At 31.8% G+C, this 16947-nt stretch overlaps 4 protein-coding genes across 4 annotated transcripts; 3 read left to right on the plus strand and 1 right to left on the minus strand.

The window, feature by feature from the left end:
• The first annotated feature begins 190 nt into the window (after positions 1-190).
• On the plus strand, positions 191-4027 carry EGY3 (ethylene-dependent gravitropism-deficient and yellow-green-like 3). Its single transcript, XM_085758381.1, has 6 exons — positions 191-752; positions 970-1167; positions 1606-1830; positions 2013-2251; positions 2937-3091; positions 3419-4027. Exons 1-6 carry the CDS (start codon positions 231-233, stop codon positions 3766-3768), a joined length of 1689 nt encoding a protein of 562 aa, XP_085614507.1. The 5' UTR covers positions 191-230; the 3' UTR covers positions 3769-4027.
• A 320-nt stretch (positions 4028-4347) lies between these two features.
• PIFI (post-illumination chlorophyll fluorescence increase) lies at positions 4348-11295 on the minus strand. Its single transcript, XM_085758382.1, has 8 exons — positions 11134-11295; positions 10436-10559; positions 9890-9974; positions 9730-9808; positions 5641-5754; positions 5315-5427; positions 4858-4968; positions 4348-4654 (listed from the first exon to the last, which is right to left on the minus strand). Exons 1-8 carry the CDS (start codon positions 11225-11227, stop codon positions 4529-4531), a joined length of 846 nt encoding a protein of 281 aa, XP_085614508.1. The 5' UTR covers positions 11228-11295; the 3' UTR covers positions 4348-4528.
• On the plus strand, positions 6671-9447 carry LOC146925944 (uncharacterized). Its single transcript, XM_085758383.1, has 2 exons — positions 6671-6781; positions 8262-9447. Exon 2 carries the CDS (start codon positions 8376-8378, stop codon positions 9156-9158), a length of 783 nt encoding a protein of 260 aa, XP_085614509.1. The 5' UTR covers positions 6671-6781; positions 8262-8375; the 3' UTR covers positions 9159-9447.
• Positions 11296-12792: 1497 nt separating the features above from the next.
• On the plus strand, positions 12793-15578 carry FAD5 (fatty acid desaturase 5). Its single transcript, XM_085758384.1, has 5 exons — positions 12793-13528; positions 13997-14137; positions 14337-14477; positions 14659-14765; positions 14934-15578. Exons 1-5 carry the CDS (start codon positions 12956-12958, stop codon positions 15148-15150), a joined length of 1179 nt encoding a protein of 392 aa, XP_085614510.1. The 5' UTR covers positions 12793-12955; the 3' UTR covers positions 15151-15578.
• Positions 15579-16947: the final 1369 nt, after the last annotated feature.

The following is a 16947-nucleotide window of genomic DNA, read 5'->3' on the forward strand; positions in this document are numbered from 1 at the left end:
CATTATACATGTCACTAGTAGGAAGGGTGACATCAACATCAAACTCAAAAAGACAAAAACCACAAACAAGAGAAACAGGAAAAAGACAACGTTTAGAAGCCTTGAACCTTCCTTAAACTTCTCCAACCTTCTTGAGTTCTACCCTGTCCACTCCAAAACTAGTTCCATTCAACTCATCATAATCATCATCATCATTCATTCCTTCTACTTACAACAAAAATACATTTCCAATGGCAACACTTTCTCCATTTTCTTACTCTCCCTTGAACACCACCAATTCCAAAACTATCATCACAAGTAGCAAAAACTTCAACACTCACTCTTGTTTTCTTTCTTTTCACTCAATCAAACCAAAAACCACTTCCTTCAAATTATTTTCATCTCTAAAAGATGAAAATGAAACAAATTCATCACCAGTTTCTACTGCTCCTAAGAAACAAGACAACATAAGCAACATCAACAATGATGATGATGTTGGAAGAGAAACAAATGGGGATGAGAAAGAACAACAGGAAATGGATTGGAAAACGGATGAGGAGTTTAAGAAGTTTATGGGGAATCCATCAATTGAAGCAGCTATTAAGCTGGAGAAGAAAAGGACCGATAGGAAGTTAAAGGAGCTTGATACAGAAAGTAGTAAGAATAATCCAATTGTTGGTGTTTTTAATAACTTGGTGAGGCGTAATTTGATCATGGAAAAAGAGAGGCTAGAAAAAGTTGAGGAAACTTTCAGGGCTCTTGACCTCAATAAGGTCAGTTTGAATTGATTTATTTGAACTTATCTACTAACATAAGTTTATGAGATTGTTTGTTTGAGATAACTTATGAAAACAACTTATCACATTTATTTTTTTGTAATTTCTTCAAGATAGCTTATGAAAATAGCTTATTAGCTTATGAAAATATTAGCTTTATACACTATCCTAAATTACCCTATATCTACTAATGCTGTTAATTTGGTTTGTGCAGTTAAAGAGTTGTTTTGGTTTTGACACATTTTTCTCGACGGATGTTCGAAGATTTGGTGATGGAGGTATTTTCATTGGGAATTTAAGGAGACCAATTGACGAAGTCATTCCCAAGTTAGAGAAGAAACTCTCTGATGCAGCAGGTAGAGAAGTTGTCTTATGGTTCATGGAAGAACAAAAAGATGGCATTACCAAACAGGTACTCTCTGCCGTGAATTTGAGATCTTGGTCATTTTATTTTCTTGCTAATATTTATTGTTCAAACATCTTCCATTCAACAAAGTTAAGAACAATACTTCACTCCAATAGGATAAAGTTAAAAACTATTTTTGCATAAAAATGTAAGAACATATTCTATAGAGGAAACCGTAGTAAGAACATGCATTGAAGATGCTCTTATATGATCCATTAGTATTGTCACTTCAAAAACCATGATTCAGCTCAATACTTTTGAGGCCGACATTTTATTAGCAATTGTAAGAAATGTTAATGTCAGAACAAATCTATTTCATTTGAAAAGTACGAGGACTTGATTTAAACAATTAAGATTATGAAGACTAAACTCACACGATACTTAAGCTAAAAGGACAAAAATACAATTAAGGCTTTCGGTCAATTGTGTGCTTTATACATTCAGGTTTGTATGGTGCAACCAAAAGCAGAAATGGATCTCCAATTTGAGTCAACTAATCTGAGCAATCCCTTTGGCTATCTAAGTGCAATCGCATTAGCTGTTACTACTTTTGGAACAGTTGCTTTGATGAGTGGATTCTTCCTTAAACCTGATGCTACATTTGATGATTATCTTGCTAATGTTGTGCCTCTATTTGGTGGTTTCTTATCTATTCTTGGAGTTTCTGAGGTAAGTTATATTTCAAATTTTCCACCAAACCTGAAATTTTATCCCAGACTACCGAAACACTGATAACACAGACATCACACTGATAATAATTTGAAAAAAGTGACATAAATTGAATATAACTACATGTGTTGGTGTCTTTAAGGATTAAATTGTTTAGTGGTTGTGCTCTTTTCATTGTGCAGATAGCCACCAGGGTTACAGCCGCTCGTTACGGCGTTAAACTCAGCCCTTCGTTTCTGGTACCATCTAATTGGACAGGGTGCTTAGGAGTGATGAATAATTATGAATCTCTTCTCCCAAACAAGAAAGCTCTTTTTGATATTCCTGTTGCGCGTACTGCTAGTGCATATTTGACTTCATTAGTGCTTGCTGTTGCTGCATTTGTGGCAGATGGAAGCTTTAATGGCGGTGACAATGCATTGTGAGTTGTTTACATTGTACCTTCTTCTGATGCACTTCACTTTTCTGAGATAAACTTCTATAGTAAAAAAGAATAGGAAACGAAACTACACTAGAACCAAAAAACTTGAATATCGTTTACGAAGATCACAGTCTTATGACTTCTTCAATTGAACCAAAAAGAAAACCACAATCTTATGATCAACAATAGCTTTGTTTAAAGGAGAAGCTAGGATATATAGATCCTGTTTGGATAAACAACTTTGTTTATAGGATAACCACTTATATGTATAAGCTATTTCTATATTATAAGATAAAATAAAATCAAAATGTTTTCACATGAGCTACAAACTATTTTCATAAGTTATCCTAAAGAAATTATGAAAAAAATAAGCTGGAAACAACATGCCATAAGGTGTTTTCAAAAACTCATCTAGACGGTTTCACAAATGTTTATGTCAGTTGATAATAAGCTGAAACAAGTCAATTCAAACAGACTTATGGTCAAGAAATACATGGTTATGTAATGCGTTGTTAAAAATAATTTGTGGTATAGCATTGGCCATACGAGTTCCATGCATTGCAATAAAATAAAAATAAAAATGAGTAGCATGCTCAACGGACATTGTTACCTCATATTGGCCATATTAGGAGTTCTACACATTATCATCTCTCTTGATTGTAACTTTCTGCCTTTTCATTTGCAGGTACATAAGGCCTCAATTTTTCTATAACAACCCTTTGCTTTCTTTTATTCAATATGTCATTGGTCCTTACACGGACGATCTAGGCAATGTGTTGCCCTATGCTGTGGAAGGTGTTGGAGTTCCTGTTGATCCACTCGCATTTGCCGGACTTTTAGGTTCGTTTGTTGTTATTTCTGTCAATTTGTCCCACTTTTCTTTTCAAGAATGATTCAATATGCAAAACTACATGTTTTATAACCTAAGATATAAATTAGTAAAGCATGATATAGCTCATTTATCAAGATCGAACTGTGAAGGTTCCAATTTTCTGATCCGTCAAACTAGCGATGTGAGCCGTCGAGTATACATCTAAAAACTTAAATAGACTGACTGTAGTGACTATAGGTGAATGATAACAATAAACTTTTGTTATATATTCTATTTATTCGGTGGAAAACATACTTGTGGATATAATATCAGCATGCAAATTGATACTTGTGCAGGGATGGTGGTGACTTCTTTGAACTTGTTACCATGTGGAAGACTAGAAGGAGGGCGAATAGCGCAAGCCATGTTTGGTCGAAGCACTGCTACATTGTTATCTTTTGGTACATCGTTATTGCTTGGTATTGGTGGCCTTAGTGGTAGTGTTTTGTGCTTGGCCTGGGGTTTATTTGCAACTTTCTTTAGGGGAGGAGAAGAAATACCTGCAAAAGATGAGATTACCCCTCTAGGGGAAAGCAGATATGCTTGGGGTATTGTTCTTGGCTTGATATGTTTTCTCACCCTTTTCCCTAATATTGGAGGAACTTTCTCCAATTCATTTCTAAGTGATCCATATTTTAGGGGGTAAAATGTAAATATTTTGTATATCACTAGATGTCTGTAATTATATATGTTAAGTTATATTAAGGGTAGTTTTTGTGTCTTTAGTATTTATATCTTTCTATCCTCTTGTATTATTACCCTAAGAAGAGTCTTCCTCTTCTATTTTTTTTTCTCCCCTTCTCTTCTTCTCTATGTATCATCATTGTTAACACCTTGTACCACTGTCTCACAATGTAATCATAAACTTGAATTCAAGATGGCCAATGGTAATTCAATGTTGAAAACAAGCATGTGTATTGATTTTTGGGGTTAGTTGAGTTTTTTTTTTTTTGGTCTTAACCCTCCGGTTCCAAGCAAAGAGACCTTAGTAATTCTGAGTTCGAATGGGGGGTGACCAAAATCCAGCATAGGATTGTTCCATTCACGATTTTGAATCGAATTTTTCCGAATCATTCGTTAACTATACTTCATTAACCACTTAAGATTAATTATCTGTTTAAGTTGGTTTTTCGTTTGAGTTAGCCTAAAGTGATTTGCTGTTGTGTATTTTCTTAACAATGCCATGAAAGTATATAGTGGAGTATAAAAATACAACCTTATACTATGAACCATAATTTCTTCCCTATAGTATAGTATTGAAAGGGGCAGCTATAGCCAAAGTTCAGTGCTAACTACTAACTGTGGAATTTACATCTTATATTATACAATACCTCATTTATGTACTAACAAGTTGCAATCACAACAATATGCATGTTGAAAGTGAATATTCATGTAAAAATGTAATGTTATTCATCAGAATCAGAATCCACTTCAATTGGACATGATCCATCATCCACATTGGCCATTGGATCGTACAAGGGCGAGCTAGGATCGATGCACCCTGGAACAAGATTCAGTTCGCAGCGATCACCCTGAAAAGATTTTTTCGATCAACGTTTAGAAAACCAACTCTATTACAATGATTTAAAGAGTAACTGCAAGTGGTTGAGCTAAGACATTCGAAGATGTATGAATCAAATTTTGACTACTAATGTATCATACTAACGACTAATATTTCCTTATAAAAAAAAGAGTAAATATATCTAATCTAAGAATTGAAGAATGTAGTACTCACCCCTTCTTTTGATAAATTACCAATCATAGCACATTTTTCTATAACTGCAGTTGTGTCTGGAAATATTGCTTGTTCACATGCTCCTTCTTTACTTAGTTCCTCTGCCAAGCCCTACAACAAAGAATAATACACTCATCAAAGACCCCAAAGTATTTTTTTACTTTTATTTTTTATGATCAAGAGGGCTCATATTTCTTTTAGTCGTGAAATGGAGATCAGACGGCTCATATTTTAACTTTATTAAATGAATTTTAAAATACAATCCAAAATCCAAACCATCTGGTATTATGTTAAGACTGAGATTGCAAGAAATCCATTTTTGTTCAAGAAATATCTAGAAGAACTTATTTGAGCTTATCTTGTGTCATAAAACACTCACATTAGTATTTAAATGTATTTAAATTGAGCTTATCTCATGTCATATAAAAACAACTTATGATATGAATTTAAATTGTACCTCGTTAAAGAATTCAATTGGCTTGTTCTGTAAAGGTTTAGGAACTTGAAATTGCAGTCTATATGGACCATCCCAATCCACTCCATTTGTAAATGAGAAAATCAAGTTTAAAGCTACACAAAAAAAGAGAAGTTAAGTTTAAAGCTACACAAAAAAAAAAAAAAGGTTAAGAAGACGACGCCGAATAATTTTGTCCAATGTAATTTTAGTCAAAACTACACTTTAAAGCTTAAAAAGATTAAAGTGACACTGTAATTTTGCCAAACTCACTGTCAATTCAAACATACTGAATTGACATACCGTTAGAAATTGAAGTAACATATTACCATGTTTAGGAACACATATTTGAATGCTGTATATAGGGGAATCAGCTTTGCCTCTATCCTTTCTGAGCATAGCTCTTGGTTCACCACCGCACATAATTGGTTGATTAAAACCACCTAAACATGCAAAATTAAAACTCAAATTAAGAAAAATGACAGTAAAAGTGTAAAACGTAGACAAAACATTAACATCCATAGTCTACTTAAGACAATATAATTCATTACAAGAATTAAGATTACACAAATTACTCACCTTATTAAATTGTTCTAGAAAATTAATTACACAATCCTCTTGAGATAAATTTAAATTACACTCTCTTTATTTGAAAAATAAATATGTATCGAATTTTATAACAAGCTTCTTATGAATATTTTTCCCCCTATTTGTAGTTTTGAATATCAATTTTTTTTGTTAACATTTTGGTTCTCAGGAAAAATACACCTTTATAATTCAGAGTTCGGTCAAAATGTAAGTAAAACTCGTAACATGTTCCTCTAAAAAAAGGAGAGAAAAAAACTCGTAACACGTTAAAACAACAACTCTTTAACAGATAGTTGGTCAATTTTGCTTTCGTCTCTACAAGTGTAGAATGCTTGTAGTGCCTTCTATTATTTTATCTTAAGATTACAAATTACAACGAGACTCATGATGTGGTTGTACAAAGAGATCATTCGCACGACGGATAATATGCTCTATTGACTCTTTATGTTTGCTCAAAAGCTACTCAATTTATAGGAACATATCTCTTGATGACACGCGTATATTGGTAGATACATTTCGATTAAGTTTTTATTTCCACCCGAGCTATCTCTTAATCGACTTTTTTCATAGTTGAGTATATGGGGGCCTATGGAGCATTAGGGTTACCTTATTGCACAAGGCATCACAATTATTAAGGTCAATTTATTCATATTTTTATTTATCTGAAACGATATTTGTACAACCATTTTATAACAATTTATGAATGTTTTCCCAAAAATTGCAATAAAATAATTTTACAAATATCTTCTTTTTTTTATCTAGCCCATTAACCAAACTTTTTGGCCTCAAACAAAACTCACTCACAAAACCTCACTGTTAACCACTTCTCTCTCTCTCTCTCTCTCTCTCAACCTCATTGTCGACACCGACCGCATTCAACATGTAAGCATCCCTAAACTTTTCATTCTTTTTGCTTTTCTTTGAATATTTCAATTCCCTTCATTTTCAATGATTTTGATTCTTCGTTCCTGATTTTGATTATAATTTTTCTTCTAGTATCAAAGTTATATGCATTCGGTTAACGAATTGAACAATTTACTAAGGGTGTGTTTGGTTTAGAAGAGAAGTTGTGAAGAGAGAAATACGTAAGAGAGAGTGTGGGAAGAGAGAAAAAGGTGAGAAATGGAGTAGATTTGATAGATTGTTTGGTACAAGAGAAAGAGATAAGAAATAGAGAAGAGAGAAATGTTGTTTATTTATAAAAGTACAATAATGCCCTTATGTTAAGATAACATTTCCATTGAAATTAATTTAATTCTTTTGTTTAAATTAAGTTTATTAATTTACCTACTTATTTTAAAAGGAACGTAGATCTTTTTTTATATATATAAATTTAAGTATATTTCACCAATAAAAAGTGTAGTATTTAAAAAGATTGTAGTATTTCTTAAACGTTTTATGAAATATTTAAACAGGAACGTACAACGTATTTTACCAATAAAAAGTGTAGTATTTAAAAAGAGTGTAGTATTTCTTAAACGTTTTATGAAATATTTAAACAGGAACGTACAGCGTAAACTTGCCAAATAGGGGCATACTACACATTTACTAAAAAAAATCAATTTGATATGAAATAATTTTTAGGAATGAAAAAAATTTGTAGTTGAAAGAGAAAAGATACAGAATAATAAAGACTAACCAATTAATTAAATGAAAAGAGAGATGAGGGGTATAATAGGAATACATAAAAACATCCCTTCTCTCCTTCTATTTCTTCGCAACTATGAGGAGAAAGAATATTGTGTGGGACCCACCGATTTTTGGTCTCTCTTTCCTATTTCTCTTCACTACCAAACATGAGAAATTCACTCTCTCTCTTCTATTTCTCTCTTCCTTCACTCTCTCTTCCCTATTTCTATCCTACCAAACAGAGTGTAAATGTTGTTACTAATTTTTATGTTTCTTGTTCAAAGAATTGCACTGCTTTTACTTTCAATTAACCTACTATTACTTTGTGGAAGACAGTAACGGGTCTGTTTGGATAAACAGCCTATTTGCAGCTTATAACACAAACCCTTATCATGATAAGTGCTTATATATAAGCTTGCATAAGCTATTTTTATAGAAAAGATCAAATAATGTTAAATTGTTTAGAGAACATGCTATAAGCTGTTTTTATTTTTATCAGCTATATTGAAGAACTTATGAAAATAAGTTGAAAAAAGCTTATGAAAATGGTCATAAGCTGTTTTCATAAATTCTCCCAAACAGTCTCAAAAAACTTATGCGAGTATATAAACTCAAATAAGTCAATCCAAACATGCTTAATATATAGCAGAGAGAGATTCTTTTGGCTTAATCTTTTGATTATAGGTAGCATTGTGTTAATTACTAATTTATATTTTCATTTGGGAATTGCTAGGTTTCGTTTACTGACTGATTCACTGGACGGTAAAGGGTAAAAGCTGCGGAGTCGATTTGTTTTTTCAACTCAGTAGTGAGTGAGAAATTTCAGGTTCTGAATTCCTTTCTCAATATGCCTCCTAAGATTCCTCCTAAGATTAGAAAGTATGAATCTGGATATGAGAAGCGTAAGAAAAAGAAAAAACTTGAAGAGTTTATTCAATCTCAAAGAGGAGCTCTTGATAAATTTCTTATAAAAGAACCACAAATTCCTGTTGAAAATCAGAATGTCGGTAATGTTGATGTTGAAATTCTTCAAAATGTGGTTACAACTGAGAATAGTAATATGGAGAATGAAAGTGTTGATTTGGAAAATAGAGGTGATGTTAATGGTGATGATGTTAATTTGAATAACGAAGATGATAATCTGGAGGATAATGTTAATGACAATGTAGAGCAGGGAAACCCATTAGAACATTCGTTTGATATATTTGATCCGAAGAATTGGGATGCTCTTGATTCTAAAATGATTGATTTATTAGTTATGGAAGGTCCTAAAAGAGATTTTTCCGTTGTGAATGGTCCTAAAGATAAATTTTCTAGACGCTTTACGTCTAATTTGTATACTAGAGTTTTATCAAATGGAGAGAAGTGTGATAGAGATTGGCTTGTTTATTCGAAAGAGCTTGATAAAGTATTTTGTTTTTGTTGTAAAGTTTTTAAAAAAGGGATTAGTAAAGGTCAATTAACAAATGAGGGTTTTAGTGATTGGTCACATATTGGTGGAAGACTTAGAGAGCATGAGAGAGGGATGGAACATGGTAAGAATATGACTACTTGGTATGAGTTGCGTCAAAGGCTGCAAAAGAATCAGACTATTGGTAAAACGTTTCAAAGACTCATTGAGAAAGAATAACCTTTTGGAGACAATACAAAATGAAGACTTTGATGGATTTGTTTCAAAAAGTGTTAGAATGATGACTCTTTTTAAGTATCTAGTAGACTGATATTAGTTAGAAGTTGTATTGGGATGTTATTTACAATTTAACTAAAGTAGTTTGAGTTTTTGGTGCTTCATTTGGTAACATTGAGTTTTTGATGTTATTGATTAGTACATGGTTCTTTCTTATGTTATCTACAAGGATAGCTCTTTTTGATGTTATTAATGGTATTTACAATTTAAATAAGTTATGGCTCTTTTTGAATTTTTGGTACTTCTTTTTATTAGGGGTTTACTTTTTAAGATTCGAACATGTTTTCCAAATTGTTTAAGACGATCCAAATTGTTTAAGACGACCCTAACTATGGTCTAGTTTACTAGATTACCCCTGAACCATACACATTTATTAGTAAGCTATACTATGAGATTGAGTCATACCAAAATAATATATACTCTCTCTGATCTATGATGAATCAAAATCTACTGCAATACAATTATTATGGAAAATGACACATTTTTATAAGCTAAGCAGTATCAACAAAATTACCATTAAAAGCAATTCCAAATTCTTCACTAGGAGCAAGTTGAGCTGCAGCTGGATTATAGAACAGTTTAAGCTTTTCTCCCTGTCAAAATTTATAAAAACAAAATTACAAAAACTAATTTGAGTGACTCCAAATGAATTAACTCAATAATATCATACTTACTGAAGTAGGAGCAACACCATTAGTGGTTTTCCAGTAGACAGCAGCCTTCCCAAGTTCAAACATAGCCCATGAAGGAAGCTTGTACCTATAAACATTAATAGGATATATGCTAGGTTACTATTGCATCTCTAAAAATAAAATATTGTTGTTAGCCTAACCTCATCAAAATACTATATAGTATTTTATTTAGTATAATTTACATCTTTCTTTTGTTCATGTATTTATTTATGGTGGCTATACAACTTTAGAATTACATACAAATAAGTACAAGCCTTTATATTTTCTGTATTTCTAGCAAAGTTTTAAAAACTGACTCAAACGGTTCAACCAGTTTACTGTCTAATTATTTGAGTGGTTCGACTGCGTTTCCTCTTTGCTCGAGTGATTTAAAGTCATTGAACCATGACTAGAAGGTCTCGGCGACTCAATGTCCATTTCAGTTTTCAAAACACTGATTTCTAGCTTTATAAGTACAGCAAATAATATTCCTATATTAACTTTTCTCCATTGTAAATCCAACATTTGGTATTAAGTGGGAATTCATACTCTTGAATTTCTTCAGTAGGACTTGTTGCAACCGCAGCAGCAGCACTGACTACATGCTTAACTTTCATATGTCTTTCCTTCAAAGGGTAACATCTTGGTAGTGAAACATTGAGAAAATTACTTCCTGCATCAGAAACTATGAAGTGTTACACATGAAAAAAGCTTGTACTTTTTTTTTTTTTTTTTATCTCTTCTGATATGTATTTTGATAGAAATAAAATATATCTATTCAAACATTTTTTAACCAGGTTTACTTAACTGAAAACTAATCCTCATTTGGAACCTCGTTGACCACCTTAAGTATGATTTATCCTTTCAACCACGTTTTTTTTTCATCTACGAAGCTTGAATCCGAGACTTTGCTTAAAATATCATAGTCTAGTTTAATGGTATTCTATTCTATAATATGGAATTTCTTATATAATTTGAATGAATTATAACAAGTCAACAACTACTTCTTTCACAATAAGTTTGATAAGTTTTATCAATTAAAGTTCTCATGCAATATCAATTCAATGATATACTTAGGACTTTTTACATCACAATAAAACCTCAGTCAACAAATAATCAAATATATATAAAACACCGTCCACTATTAAAATATAAATACTTAAAATTGTCCATAATCCACATGACCAATTGCAAAGAGGGTGCACTCAAAAATGAAAAGAAAAAGAGAGAAAAAAGGTGAAACTAACCAAACGTGTTTGTTATGCTATGACTACGAGAGGTTGTGACAGAGAAGCAAGGTTGAGTGGAAGAAGCAAAGATTGAAGCATTAGTTGCAGCCATGTATCACACTTTTTTTGTGAAATAAGGTAAGAAATAAAGAGAAGAGAGAAATATTGGTGGCTCAATCTAACAACTAAACATGTCCATAGTCATAGATAGATATAGTAGGAAACAGATAAAAGGATATTTTTTTCAGTAACAAGTGGCAAATGGACAAAACAGAAAAAATATCATCTCAAAACAATAGTCTTCAAGAAAATATCAAAGTAAAAGATAAGGAATGGACTGTATTCGTGGATCTACAAGAATCTTATATAAAAAAGTAAAATGTTTAAATTTTCATTTTGAAAAACTAATTTAAAGAGCAAAAAAAATTAGTTTAATGAACAATTTATAAATTTGTAATTTCATTGTTTTTTGTTAGCGTAGGATCTTGTTTCTTGTTTTCTGTAGCCTATATCATAAGAATTATATTGTTAAACATGTTTGACATGAAACACTTTTGGGATGAAGTGAATTTTTGAAACTTTTAGACTCGCTATGAAACTAATCTTTAAGTCAGCATCGGCACATCGAAACATCTGTTTTCTTTTTTTATATACGGGGTTAGACTACCTTTTAAATAGACGACTTCAATGTTTTAAAATTTGAATTGGTTGAAGAAATATTTTAATTTTTTTTTCTCTTGGTAGAATCACGTTTACCAACTCTCCCAATGAAACCTTGATTTTTTCCATTTCATTTAATTCTAATTGATTGAAGAAATGTACAAATTCAATAAAAAATTGCTTTGGTTAAGTATTTATTGAAGAAAATAGATGGTATTCATTTGATTTTTATTTAATAAAGTAATACTACACATAAAATTGTTCACGAGAACTTGAGTTTCATTTTTAAATAGAGCAATTTTTTGTGAGACTTTACTTATCTCCCGATTAAACTTATTTGGTATGTGTAAGGTGATAGAAGAATCATGTTACAAATTCTCCCAATAACACCTAATTTTTTCCGTGAAATGCAACAGTTTTTCTGCATACAGTAAAACTATTGCAGAGTCATTGAATTTAGGTGTAGATTACAATCAACAACTCTAACATTGAATTTTCCCTAAAAAAAAAAAAAAAACTCTTAACATTGAATTTACAGTGTGTTTGCACCTTTGAAGAGAGTTACATCCTCATTTTTTTCAATATCACATTGAACTAAAGCAAAGAGAACAAATAACTTTAAATAAATTTTCTAATACTCCCTCCAGTCTTATTTACAAGAGACAATTTACTTTTTAGATACATTAAAGAATTTATGTATTTGGTTTAAGTTCTTGACTAGATACGTACATTATTCAATGTATCTAAAAAGTCAACTTTCTCTTGTAAATGGGACCGGAGGGAGTACCTAATAATGACAAAGTCAAGAAAAATGGCTTATCTCAACATTGAGAATATCTAAACTAAATTTTGTGAATCTCACCATTCTGATTCTTCAAAGACCAATACCCTTCACAAAGCAAAACTCCACCTTATCCCTTCATTCACATACTCTTTCCACACCTATTCCCAACTTCACCCCCACAATCTTTTTTCAAACCCCATTTTCCCAAACGTGTCCCACCGCTTCAATTACTTGGCTTATTCCACATCACAATCAATTCCAACACAACATAAAACATAAACATAAAAAGTAAAAACCCAAAAAACAATATCACCTTCAACATTTAAAGTTCAAACCCTCTATCTTGTTTCACAAAAAGGCTTAGCCATAAACAAATACATTTTTTTTTCTTTCTGCATGGCTTTGATAACTTCTCAGCCTAAAAATCCTATTCTCCATAATCACTTCACAACCCTTCATTGTTCAATACCACAATCCAATAGGTCCATTTTAAATCTTGGACCATTCTCAAATAATGCAAAAGCCATTAAATTGTGTAACTTCAACTCCAAGTCAAGAAAATTTCCCTTGAAAAGCAACCCCTTTAATTTTAATCCACAAATTTTTGCTAAATCCAATGCTGCAATTGGAGAAGCTACTCTTGAGCCAGAAGAAGAAGTGTCATTGAAACATAGAAAGATTTTTCTATCTGATGTTGAAGTGAAAAGAGAAAAAGAAGTGTTTTTTGGGAGGAAATGGAATTCTTTGGATATTGGAACTTTTGTTATTGTTTTGTCAATGCATTTGCTTTGTTTATTTGCTCCATTCAATTTCAATTGGCCTGCTTTTTGGGTTGCTGTGGCACTTTATGTTGTTACTGGATTGTTTGGAATAACAACCTCTTTCCATAGAAATCTTTCTCATAGAAGTTTTAAGCTTCCTAAATGGCTTGAATATTTCTTTGCTTATTGTGGAGTTCTTGCTCTTCAGGTGGAGTTTTTGTTTCTTCAAAGTTTCTTTTTTTTTTTTTGCATTCAATTTTGTGTATGTTGTTGGAATTAGTTGGAGATTATTAAATGTAGTTGAAGTTGGTTAGGATTACAATGAGTGTGAGAGACTTTAAATACTCTCCCAACCGCATTTAGAATGTCCGCGGTTGGGATTTTCTAGCATTTGTGCAGACAGGACATTGGTGGTCGATTGATCAAGATACGATTCAAATTCAAATTTCGTATTTTAAATCGTAAAATTAAAATCTTGCATTTTTTGGATCGTCTAATCTAATCGAACGGTCGTTGATGTCTTGAATGCGAGATCCCCTGACGGCAGGTAATCCAAATTCAATCCTAACTAATATTTAACTATCTTTAATAATCTCCTATTAATTCTAAGATTTTTTTTCTTCATAGTTTTCTCATGGAAGGGAATATGAAATGTTGTTTTGGTTTTGGTGTGCAGGGAAATCCAATTGATTGGGTGAGTACTCATAGGTATCACCACCAGTTCTGTGATTCTGAGAAAGACCCTCATAGTCCAATTGAAGGATTTTGGTTTAGCCATATGAGTTGGCTATTTGATACCAAATCTATTGCAGAAAGGGTATGAATGCTCTATTTGTTTCTCTTTAGTGCATGTTTAAATTGACGGTAAGTTTAACAAAATCATGGTGGCAAGTCATTCGGTTAAGTGTAGTTTTTACTAAAATTATGGTGATACAACGTGATTATGTCAAACTCACAATTAATCTAAACATGCACTTAATCCAGTTGAAATGATTGTGTGATATGTATGTGTGCAGTGTGGAGAACCAACCAATGTTGGTGATTTAGAGAAACAATCTTTTTATAGATTTCTTAGAAGCACTTACATGGTGCATCCATTTGCTTTGGGAGCTCTTCTATATGCCATCGGTGGATTTCCTTTCCTGGTTTGGGGAATGGTATGGAAATTTTTTTGCTAAATTTTAATTATTTTGGATCAGTCAATTTAATTCTTGAAATTGTTCGGTAAGGTCTAATTTGATCGATAATTTTCAAATTCAAGAACATTTTTAAATTTCCTTGATTCCATAGATTAAGTTTCAATACATTAGATTTTTATATTGAGCGTGACTCATGCAGGGTGTGAGGGTTGTTTGGGTTTACCACATCACTTGGTTGGTTAACTCAGCTTGCCATGTTTGGGGGAAGCAGCCTTGGAACACAAGGGACTTATCTAGAAATAATTGGTATTTTAACTTTATCTTTTATAATTTTTTATCTAGAATAATTTGTATGCGACTTTTTACGGTGTCAATCAATCACAAACCATCTTTCGCATGATTTTTAAGATAGATCTGATTAATTTTAAATATTTAAATCTTATTCTCTTAATTGTTATCTAAAATTTATTATAGGTGGGTGGCTTTGCTTGCATTTGGTGAAGGTTGGCACAATAACCACCATGCATTTGAATATTCAGCTAGACATGGTTTAGAGTGGTGGGAACTAGACATGACTTGGTACTTGGTCAAATTTCTTCAAGCTATTGGTTTGGCAACTGAGGTTAAAGTACCAAGTGAGAGTCACAAGCAGAGAATGGCATTGAATAATAATGATGTAGTAGCCACATGAAATACACATTTATTTTTATTGAAGGTGTCAAAAGAATGAGCATAACATAATCAACTACTCCCTCCGTCCCATATTACTTAACATATTTAGAATATTTGCACTATTCATGTAACACGCTTTGACTCTATTTTTCTACTAATATATAAAAACAAAATATAGCATATAAGATGTTAGATTCGTCTCGATTAATATTTTCAAAATATCAAATTTTCGTAATTTTTTCTACTAGATTATTAAAGAAATTTAAGTTTCAAATTGTGCATTGGCATACGTAACAGAGTCAACTAGGTCAAGTAATATGGAACGGAGGGAGTAAAAGATATAATGATTTGAGAAGAGTTTCAAGATGTCATAAAGGTTTTCGTAGCTTATTGTTGTTTTGAACTTTTCTTTTAGCCGTTTTGAATGATGAGTGCTGGATTTGACTATGTATATGGGACTAAAATACTAAAAGTTACTAGTATAGAAGAATATTTATTTTTTGGGGAATTAGTCACTTTAGTCCCTGAATGGGAGAGGATTCGTCACTTTAGTCCTTGAATGAAGAGAAATTGCAAAACAGTCCCTGCATGGTCAATTTCAGGGACTAAAGTGACTAACGGAGTCTACATTCAGGGACTAAATTGACTAACGAAGTTTTCATTCAGGGACTAAATTGACTAACAAAGTCTACATTCAGGGACTATTTTGCAATTTATCTGCATTCATGGACTAAAGTGACGAATCCCTTCCGATTCAGGGACTAAAGTGACTAATTCCCCTTTATTTTTTATACACACCATCTTCTTCAGCTTTCCTTTTTAATCTTATTCGTAAGCTCTGTTTGAATAAACAACTTAATTTGCAATTTATAATATAAGTGCTTATCATATAGGTTGTTATAGATAATCTATTTTGGTTACACAAGATAAAATGAAGTCAAATTGTTTTTGTTTAAGCTTTAAGATGTTTTCGTAAGCTATTTTGAAGAAATTGTCCAAATAAACGGTTAAATTAAAACAACTTTTGAACATGCCATCTCAGCTGCTTATGTTAGTTGATATGCTAAAATAAATTAATCCAAACAGGCCCTTAATATTATATAATTGGACTGGCGCTTATGAAACATAATTTAATCAAACATATTTTTTTATTATTAAAATCGAGTATAATATAATTTAATCAATGCTCCAATTATATTACTTCAACTTGAGGAATTATAAGGAAATGCAAAACAAAAAAAATGAGCTCAAAGTGCTGTTTACATAGTAGTATATCAACAAAAGAAGGGCTAACTATAAAAATTCTGCTTCAAGAATTATAAAACTATTGTGTTTCTAAATATGGATTAATTTGAAAAAGATCTGAATTATCTTATTCAAAACTCTCGTGTGTCCAAACAATGCTGGTATAATTTTTGTAAACTTACTTGACGCTAGGTTAGCAAGCGCTAAACTTAGATTGAAAAGAACAAGTTCACAAGTGACAAACTTGTGAAAATAGAGTTCCGCAATCCACCAGAAAATAGAAAAAAGTCTCTGACATATTATTGATAAAATAAAAGTGTGCCTCTTAGGTTACATAAGTTCTGCTTATATAGTGAAAGAAATAACAAACTCATGGGCCGAAATAAAATAAAACGAAATAATAATAGAAAGTTCTAGATAATTACTAAGATTTAGCTAAATAATAAATACTACTAAATTACTAATAAAACTCTCTTACATCGTTACTATATTAATTTCACTTTTTTAATCCATATTTTAGAGCATCAGCAATAGAGTTATCTAAACGTAATTTGATAGAATGATAAACCGT

This window comes from Medicago sativa, chromosome 4 (genome assembly GCF_051527215.1).
Source record: "Medicago sativa cultivar Bolivia chromosome 4, Bolivia_mono, whole genome shotgun sequence".
Taxonomy (NCBI): domain Eukaryota; kingdom Viridiplantae; phylum Streptophyta; class Magnoliopsida; order Fabales; family Fabaceae; genus Medicago; species Medicago sativa.

Bases quoted from the DNA above. Each gene is read 5' to 3' on its own strand.
- PIFI (XM_085758382.1), bottom strand. From the start codon at position 11,227: ATGGCTGCAACTAATGCTTCAATCTTTGCTTCTTCCACTCAACCTTGC. The intron at 9,809-9,889 runs GTAAGTATGATA...AAATTTTGACAG, and splicing joins ATGGTGTTGCTCCTACTTCA to GGAGAAAAGCTTAAACTGTT. The intron at 4,969-5,314 runs GTACAATTTAAA...TCTTTGTTGTAG, and splicing joins CAATTGAATTCTTTAACGAG to GGCTTGGCAGAGGAACTAAG.
- EGY3 (XM_085758381.1), top strand. From the start codon at position 231: ATGGCAACACTTTCTCCATTTTCTTACTCTCCCTTGAACACCACCAAT. The intron at 753-969 runs GTCAGTTTGAAT...TGGTTTGTGCAG, and splicing joins GGGCTCTTGACCTCAATAAG to TTAAAGAGTTGTTTTGGTTT. The intron at 2,252-2,936 runs GTGAGTTGTTTA...TTTCATTTGCAG, and splicing joins AATGGCGGTGACAATGCATT to GTACATAAGGCCTCAATTTT.
- FAD5 (XM_085758384.1), top strand. From the start codon at position 12,956: ATGGCTTTGATAACTTCTCAGCCTAAAAATCCTATTCTCCATAATCAC. The intron at 14,478-14,658 runs GTATGGAAATTT...TGACTCATGCAG, and splicing joins CTTTCCTGGTTTGGGGAATG to GGTGTGAGGGTTGTTTGGGT. The intron at 14,766-14,933 runs GTATTTTAACTT...AATTTATTATAG, and splicing joins GACTTATCTAGAAATAATTG to GTGGGTGGCTTTGCTTGCAT.
- LOC146925944 (XM_085758383.1), top strand. From the start codon at position 8,376: ATGCCTCCTAAGATTCCTCCTAAGATTAGAAAGTATGAATCTGGATAT.